Source organism: Antedon bifida, chromosome 4, assembly GCF_963402885.1.
Source record: "Antedon bifida chromosome 4, ecAntBifi1.1, whole genome shotgun sequence".
Taxonomy (NCBI): domain Eukaryota; kingdom Metazoa; phylum Echinodermata; class Crinoidea; order Comatulida; family Antedonidae; genus Antedon; species Antedon bifida.
The window spans coordinates 18,336,392-18,345,883 of NC_136229.1; the positions used below are offsets into that span (position 1 = coordinate 18,336,392).

A 9,492-nucleotide genomic window follows, 5' to 3' on the forward strand; every position below is an offset into this window, starting at 1 on the left:
CATCTTATAGAGCCATAGTAACTAGTTATGGCAAAAAATATAAGGGTCGAGATTTTTCCATTTTTTGAAAATTTCCCTGTACTATAGTACAGGGATTTTTTCGAAAAATTGCCGAAATATCCATATTTTAAAATTCAATAATTATGCGATAATATTGCCATATATGCGCATATATTGTGTTATCATCATCTTATAGAGCCATAGTAACTACTTATGTCAAAAATAAAGGGTCTAAATTTGCCCATTTTTCGAAAATTTCCCTGTACTATAGTACATGGAATTCTTCGAAAAATGGGCAAAATATCCACTTTTTAAAATTCAATAATTATGCGATAATATTGCCATATATGCGGATATATTGTGTTATCATCATCTTATAGAGCCATAGTAACTACTAATGTCAAAAAATAAAAGGGTCGAAATTTGCCTATTTTTCGAAAATTTTTCCTGTACTATAGTATATGGAATTTTTCGAAAAATGACCAAAATATCCACTTTTTTAAATTCAATAATTATGCGAGAATATTGCCATATATACGCATATATTGTGTTATCATCATCTTACAGAGCCATAGTAACTACTTATGTCAAAAAATAAAGGGTCTAAATTTGCCCATTTTTCGAAAATTTCCCTGTACTTTAGTACATGGAATTCTTCGAAAAATGGCCAAAGTATCCACTTTTTAAAATTCAATAATTATGCGATAATATTGCCATATATGCGGATATGTTGTGTTATCATCATCTTATAGAGCCATAAGTAACTAGTTATGTCAAAAAATAAAAGGGTCGAAATTTGCCCATTTTTATTGTGTTATCATTTTTCGAAAATTTCTATGTACATGGATTTTTATTTTAAAATATGTTGAGGTAATAAAACGCAGAACACATTACGTGATTCTGCGCATGTCGAGTATGATAAGTAACCAGTTATGTAAAAAAATTAGAGTTGGAATTTGGGCATTTTTCGACAATTTTCCTGAAAAGTATAGTGATTTTTTAAAAAATAGCCAAAATATAAACTTTTTAAAATAAATGAGGTAACACCTTGTGCTTCTGCGCATTTTTAAGTGCATTTAAAAATTATGATATTATAGGAACTAGGCCTAGGCCTATTTATGTAAAAAAATAAAGGGTCGAAATTTGGCCATTTTCGGACATTTTCATGTAGGCCTACAGTACAGGGAATTCTGCGCATAGCACATTTAAACTTATGTATTACTATTATTTGTAAATATAGAGACATACATAATGTCCACGCAGGGATTTTAAAAAAAATACTTCGCCCTCTATATGGTGGTGATTGGCCCGAATACGAAAACGGTGCCTCATGTTTTTGTTTATAAAAATACATCACGTGTAGGGAACTTCTGCAGCTATTAATCTTGCATGTTTAATTTCTACAGATTAAGTTATGCCTTTATCACATCAGTTAATAACTATCTTATTTTTATTGCCTATAGGCTATAATAAGTCATTAGTATGAATGAGATGTACTATATCTCCTCCTCAGGAGGCTAGCCTAGCTAGCTAGGAAAGATAGGGCAGCTAGAGCAGAGTCTAGAGAGTAGCGCCTACCTAGCTAAGCGTTGTCCCTCTAGTCTAGCCTAGGCCTAGATAGTAGAGCTATTTGAGTATAAAGATGGGGAGATGGATTTACCCGACAGAGGCCTACTTACTCTAGAGAACTAGCTAGGATGTGAAAGTACACGTAGGATTAAGGCTATGTTTGGTTTATTACTTTTTTTTATAGTCTTTTTTTTAACTGTTATTTTAATTAATATATAGTCAAACACCACCAAGGCAAGACCTAGCTAGGCTAGTTACGTACCTAAATAGAAATACAATAAAGTATATTGATATACTCTCTGCTTAACAATAACATAGTTAAAATAGTAATACTTCAAGATGTCAAGAAATAACCAAGACTAAATACTGACTATTTTTTTTAATAAAAAGGTTTTTTAAAACGGGAGGAGAGTACAAATGTCGTTTCCACTACGGAATATAATCACTTCACTGTCATCAAGATATTTTGCAACATCATCACGTACATCAATATTTGCAGTATTGCAAAGTTATTCGGTACAGTACGTGAAATCCACCAAAGACAATGCCTTGTTTACAAAGTATACTAGGACGTTTACAAGCAATACAGCAGATAGTCCTGAAGGCAACAGTGACGAAGCAAGAAATGAGGCAGTGAGGATCCATAGATACAGTGATGAATGGGATGTACAGAATCTACCTGAAGAAGATAGGTTTGGAACTCTAAAAACTAAAGATGAATATGAGGTACTTACATACAGTAACCTTAAAATCCCAAGGTAGTGAAAAGTACAGTAATTTTATGAAGTATATGGTATAATTCACAAAATTGCTCAACTTTATATTTTCAGTTAAAGACGTTTGAAGAAGTGTATGAAGTATCAGAAGAAAACAATGCGGAAGACAGTGATAAGGAACGCTTCTATAGTGGGCGTAAAAACAGCCCAATTTGGTACAGTAATCAGATGAAAAAACTTCTGAAGAAAGGAAAGGTTTGAATAATATATTGAATATTAAATATAGGAACTGGTGACTGTATTCACTCACACTTGGTACAGTAAACAATTCCCATAAATACTACGGTAGCCTGCTGCCTAAGTACAAGTATTTTCCTTTAGGTTATAGTCCATGGGAAATAGACTTTTAAATCAAATTAATTGCAAGAAAATGTTTTTTATATGAAATAGGTTCTTTAAACCATACAGAACACAACTATCAATGTTAGGATGTTTTTGGACATTAGGAAGTAGCTTAATATAAGTAAGAATACTGCAACTTGGGTTCTTACGATATCAACTTAATTACCTGTCTGTTAGGTAGCAAAGAAAACCAAACATTTATTCCAAGTAAAGACCAGCCAAAGTAACTCGGTAAATTTGTATTCTTCACAGCTTAAAGAAGCTTTAGCAGTTCTTGAAATACGGATGTTAAAAGAGGACAATGTTCTACCAACAGCATATAACTATGATGTACTCATTGGTGGTTGTGGACGAGCTGGATACACTAAGAAAGCATTCCACTTATACAATGATGTAAGTCGAGGGCGACATCTTAAGTTAGCACTATCGTACAAATGACAATCATGTCCGGTTTGGAATAGATAGCCATTTTGTACTTGTCATATGTATTGCAGTAGTCTATGGTCTAAATTCGCTCAGGTTAATATTAGACACTGTAGTGCTAGTCAGATGTTTGTAACATCAATAACAATGTTCCATCTTTCTATGAATATTATAGAAAAACCTGTTATGGATTTATGAATAGAGTTACAAATAATGTTGTACAATCTAGTATGTTTGGATCAAAAGTTTATGCCACATGGATGAAGTACTTGAGCACATAGTGTTTCAGTTTGTTTTTTCGTCCTGCCCATTATTTTTTATATTTCTTGTGATCAGTCCGATTATTGTCCCTTCTTCATGAAGTGGTCATCTGATTACCGAATGTATAAATCATAAATATATTGAAATACTGTACATAGACATTTGTTTTTCCTCCAGATGAAAAAGCGTGGTCTGCAGCCAACTGGAGCAACATACACAGCCTTATTCAATGCATGTGCCGAGTCCCCTTGGCCGGAAACAGATGGACTTATGCGCTTGAAAAAACTACATGGACAGTTACGAGAGAAAGAAGTGAAGATAAACTTGGTGACCCATCATGCTATGATGAAAGCTTATGCTAAATGCGGTGATGTTCAAACATCTTTTCAACTCTTTCATCATCTACTACAATCTGGTGTTAAAGTCAGCGTGGACAGTTTTGTGTTTCTTTTCTTTGCTTGTGCATCCAACAAGGACGCTGGTTTTCTGTTTGCTATTGAGGTTCAATTATACAAATTATTTTTCTAATAGAGTCGACAACTTTGCCAAAACAAGACTTTTCTTGAAGTCTAAAAGTTCTTTTACGGCATACCAGACTTTTAAGACATATTAGGCGAGTCCAAGGTGTCCTGTATCAAGAGAGTATATTTAGTATATTATATAATAGTAGAGTAGAACTAATGAAAAAAAGGGGCCAACCTCAAAAAAATTGCAACAAAAGGTTTTTCAACGGATTTTGGTAGTATTGGGTGTACTAAATAACAGAAAAAAAGTCTCAAGAATTTTGACCACCGGAAAGTGTTTTTTTTTCAAGATGGCCGCCAAAATAGATAAAACGTTAAAATGTCAATACCTCCTAAACTACTTGGTCTATTGATATGATTTTGGTACCAAAATACTCAGAACATACATATTTATATTTGCCCTAATAGAACATTTTGGCCAAAAATGACCGGAAATGCTATTTCTTGCATGTTTGACCTTTGACCTTGATATGTTGTATCTTGGTAACAACTGACCGTAGGGAAACAAATTGTGACTCAAATTGTTCAGAATGTACATATTTACATTTATTGTAATGAGACATTTTGTCAAAAAATGGTTAGAAGTAAAGGTTATTGACCTTTAACCTTTATCTATGTAGAATGTCCATATCTCGGCAACTATGTGTGGTAGAGATTTAAAATTGGGCTCTAAATACTGAGCATATGCTTATTTATATTTACTCTAATGAAACAGTTTGACAAAAAATGACCAGAAACGACATTTTTTGATGATTGACCTTGATATGCTATATTTCGATAATGACTGACTAAGACATACTATTTATGGCTCAATTTGTTCAGAATATAATTATTTTTATTTCGTATAATGGTCTAATCTACCCATGGAATTAAGAGCTTTCCTGGGTAACTGTAATATTTATAAAGACTTTTAGAATATGAGTTCAAGTTCAAATTGTTCAGAACATACTGTATACATTCTTAATAATAATAGTGAATAAAAAACCCGAAAAGTAAACAAAAACAAATATAATAATAATTTTTAATTTCTAATTACGGTATAGCAGCAGTTGATTGGATATTGTGCATGTATTTAGTACGGCTTCCTAAACAACTTTTTTAACTTCGTCTTCATCATCGTCATCAATCTCTCTATCTACGTTGTTCCATTCTTCTAGTTGACACACTCCCCAAACTGAAGTACATGCCAATCCATAGCATCTACAACTGCAACATACAGTTTTACATCCAGTAGTACAGTTACAATGGATGATTTTCAAAAGTTCTTCTGAAGCAGCAGTTTCAATCGTCATTATTGGCACAAATGTTTTATTAAAAACTTCCCCGACTTGGTAGCATCCATGGTATTATCTTTCTTTATCCATTGCATGATTTGATAGTATACTCTAAGACTGTGACATTTTGTAGCAGATGAGGTTGGTGGTAGTAGTTGTTGAGGTTTGATAAATTATTTACCCTCAGCAACTTTCTTATTAAACAGCTTGCATCTGTAGCTATTTGGGAAATCCAGTGACTTGGCTCCAAAACGAATAGACATGGCCTTTAATCCAAACTCCTCGATAGTTTGAAATTTCTGATGCGGTTGAGTGAAACTATCGGCACACATCAGTGTCATATTCTAGGTTACTTTCTATCAATTTATTGATTTATTTGCCTTCCTAAAGATGTCTTTAGGCTTTGAAGAGTGAGGGTGGAAACGGACTTGATATTTCATTACATCGTCTAGAGAGATTTGTCCTAACTGAATTTGATGGAAAGAAAGAAGAATTCCTGTCAAGGCATGAGAACAAACACAAATTTATCAACATGCTTTCATATGAGCTATAGAAAAAAGAGTGGAGTTGTGGCTTGATGGTTATGATGCTTGGCTACCACTCCAAGGGTCCTGAGTTCAAGTCCCGTCACATGTCAGGATTTTTTCTAAGGACCAAATTACTCCACTCCCAAAGACTTGTAATAAGACTTTGTTTACGTAGAGCATCTTGTGTATATGTTTGTCTTGTGAACCTCTGAGGGTCCCTAATGATCAGCAATAGCTGGATGGATCACCCTCATTAAATATGGTTTTAAAAAAAACAAAAAAAACGATGTTGACATTGCTCTGGCAACAGTTGAAGTCTCTGAACATAATACAGTAACTTTGATTGGAGAAGACACGGACTTACTGGTACTTTTACTGTATCATGTAAATACAACAAACCGAGAAATGTACTTCAGATTAGACAAAGGAAAAGATGGGCCTACTAGAGTGATTAATGTAACCAGATTGAAATCTGTTTTAGGATATAAAATCATCCATTGTAACTACTGGATGTATGTTGCAGTTGTAGAAGCTATGGATTGGCATGTACTTCAGTTTGGGGAGTGTGTCAACTAGAAGAATGGAACAACGTAGATAGAGAGATTGATGACGATGATGAAGACGAAGTTGGAACAGTTGTTTAAGATGCCGTACTAAATACATGCACAATATCTAATCAATTGCTGCTATACCATAATTAGAAATTTAAAAGTTATTATTATATTTGTTTTTGTTTACTTTTCGGTTTTTTATTTACTATTATTATTAAGATTGTATACAGTATGTTCTGAACAATTTGAACTTGAACTCATATTCTGAAGGTCTTTATAAATATTACAGTTATTTGATTCCCAGGAAAGCTCTCTATTTCATAAGTAGATTAGACCATTATACGAAATAAAAAATAATTATATTCTGAACAAATTGAGCCATAAAAGGTGTATCTCAGTCAGTCATTATCGAAATGTAGCATATCAAGGTCAATGGTCAAACATGTCGTTTCTGGTCATTTTTTGTCAAACTGTTTCATTAGAGTAAATATAAATAAGTATATTCTCAGTATTTAGAGCCCAATTTTAAATCTCTACCACACATAGTTGCCGAGATATGGAAATTATACACAGATAAAGTTAAAGGTCAATAACCTTTACTTCCAACCATTTTTTGACAAAATGTCTCATTACAATAAATGTAAATATGTACATTCTGAACAATTTGAGCCATCATTTGTTTCCCTACGGTCAGTTGTTACCAAGATACAACATATCAAGGTCAAAGGTCAAATTGTCAGAAATGGTATTTCCGGTCATTTTTGGCCAAAATGTTCTATTATAGCGAATATAAATATGTATGTTCTGAGTATGTTGGTACCAAAATCATATCAATAGACCAAGTAGTTTAGGAGGTATGGACATTTTAACTTTTTATCTATTTTGGCGGCCATCTTGAAAAAAAACACTTTCCGGTGGTCGAAATTCTTGAGACTTTTTTTCTGTTATTTAGTACACTCAATACTACCAAAATCCGTTGAAAAACCTTTTGTTGCAATTTTTTTGAGGTGAAACCTTATTTCTACTCTACTATAACATATCAAATCAATTTTGCAGTGAACTTATCTAATCTAGGCCGATGTTAGATAGACCACCTGCTAACAATTACAAGATTAGAATGAACTAAAGATTAGAACAAATTGTACAATATAACTTATACAATGTCCTCCTTTCCTGTTGAAATACCACCTGATTTCTCTATTTAATATGTACACACATAGGTTAACAAAAACCATGTTGCAACAATAGATAATTTCAAACTCTTATTTTCCAATTCTTTTAAAGGGCTGGCGACACATGTTATTGAAGGGAATCAAACCAAACATCATCACCTACAACTTGTTACTTAGAATTGTGCGAGACTGTGGAATAGGTGATCTGGAGACTGCCAATAAGGTTCTTCTAAACAGCACTACACTGCAGCATAAGATGATATTAGATGCATCACGAGTTAAACAAAAAAGTAGTCAGATGCTTCTGAAAGGACAGCAGCAAAGGTTAGAGATGGATGTTTTGGAGATTGCTGATGACAGAACTGTTGATTCTTCCAATTACCCAGATTTATTTTTGAGTAATATCTCTACGAATGGAAGCAACTCAGGAAAAGGTTGTGGCATTCAAATAATAAACACTAGACTTGCACAAAAAGAAGATAAATTTCTTTCAAATTTATCTCAACAATCTGTGACGGAAATTGATAATTGTTCCTTAAATGATATAGTTCCGATAAGTTGTAAAAGAACCAGTAAAATGATTCCAAATATGTTGTCTTTGAGTCCAAATCTTGAAGGAGTTATGTCCTTAACTGCCATGGAAAAACCTGCTGATCGGCTATCTTTGCTAGGTGGCACAGAAGGTCTTGTAGATAGCATGACATCAAATAATGTCAAACCAGATTGCAAGACATTGACACTTCTGACTGAGGTCATACCAAGAAGTCTAAAAGCTGAATCCAAATTGTTGAAAATGATTGATGATCTGGAGGTTAAAATTGACATAGATTTCTACAATATGCTAATTAGGAAGAGAACAAAACGGAAGGATCTTGAAGGAGCCAAGGCTCTTCTTGTTGATATAAAGAATAAAGGGTTGTACCCTACAACAAGGACTTATGTCGCATTGGCATCAGGCTGCAGGCAAGAAAAAGACGGTCTTCAATTACTTTCAGATGTCAAGGTAAAACAAAAAAGCATTAATCAAAGTGACATGAAAGTGTGATAATAGCTAAAATGTTAATAATTTATACAAAAACAAAGATTTGAAATTTATTTGTGCGACAAAATGTATGTAACCTCTGCTGTATGGTTCTAACCCGAAATTACAGAACCATGCCTGCTCATGTCTATAAAGCAATCTAAAGGTGCGATGTAAAGGGTATTTTTTTTGCATATACTGTAGTACGATTTCTTTTGTAGGCTTCTGGAGATGCACTAACACAGCCATTATACAATGCTCTGATATCGGCAGCACATACACAGAGGAACTACGACTATGTGGTAAAGATACTGATAGATATGGAAAGAAACAATGTCTGTCCTAATCAACGCACCATCACGCAATTAGAGAATATAGCTGGATTTGCTGCTAAACCAAACAAAGTAAGACACCTCTGATTCTATGTACAGTAATACTGGTTGAGGTTGGTGAAACATTGAGAGGCTACCACACAATACTTGTATTGCACTGTATACATAATTTTAATCTTGCCTTTTAACTGGATGCTGCTTCGTTCTGTCAAAGCTACAGTAGTATTCTATTTGTATTAACATGATTCATTTCTAATTTTAGATGGACCGGAAGCTGAATGGATTCCGTGGGTTTTACACACTCTGGTTGGATAGGATAGGATATCAGAAGCAAACACATCCTTGGAGTCACTATAGAGGAATCAAGTCTGAAACTTGAGAAAATGCAAATGAACATTAATGATGGTGAAATGAAAAAGGCAAACTACAAATAACCAATATATTTTCATGTATTGTATCAAAAGGTTCAATAAAAACAAATGAACAAGAAAATGTGGCAGAGATTATTGCTTACAAGAAATAATTAAATATGAATTAGTCAGAAGTTCAGATTTCCTTTCCGCCGTGGTCACTTGCCTGCAATAAATGTACAAATACAAAAGGTTAAAATATCTTCTGGTTCAGCCCAAGACAGTCTCAATAAATGGTGTAATTAAATAAATGAATACAGAAATGAATGAAAAAGTGTTTCTATTTTTCTTTTTTTTTTATAGTACTGTA

At 33.5% G+C, this 9,492-nt stretch overlaps 1 protein-coding gene across 2 annotated transcripts; it reads left to right on the top strand.

The window, feature by feature from the left end:
* Positions 1–1,314: 1,314 nt before the first annotated feature.
* Positions 1,315–9,426, top strand: LOC144841136 (pentatricopeptide repeat-containing protein 1, mitochondrial-like). Of its 2 annotated transcripts, none has more exons than XM_078697337.1 (8): positions 1,315–1,431; positions 1,960–2,295; positions 2,400–2,540; positions 2,940–3,080; positions 3,549–3,872; positions 7,532–8,422; positions 8,662–8,844; positions 9,035–9,426. In XM_078697337.1, exons 2-8 carry the CDS (start codon positions 1,987–1,989, stop codon positions 9,149–9,151), a joined length of 2,106 nt encoding a protein of 701 aa, XP_078553463.1. In that variant the 5' UTR covers positions 1,315–1,431; positions 1,960–1,986; the 3' UTR covers positions 9,152–9,426. The 2 variants fall into 2 exon arrangements, with proteins under 2 accessions (XP_078553463.1, XP_078553464.1); XM_078697338.1 differs by having other exon boundaries at positions 1,326–1,387.
* Positions 9,427–9,492: the final 66 nt, after the last annotated feature.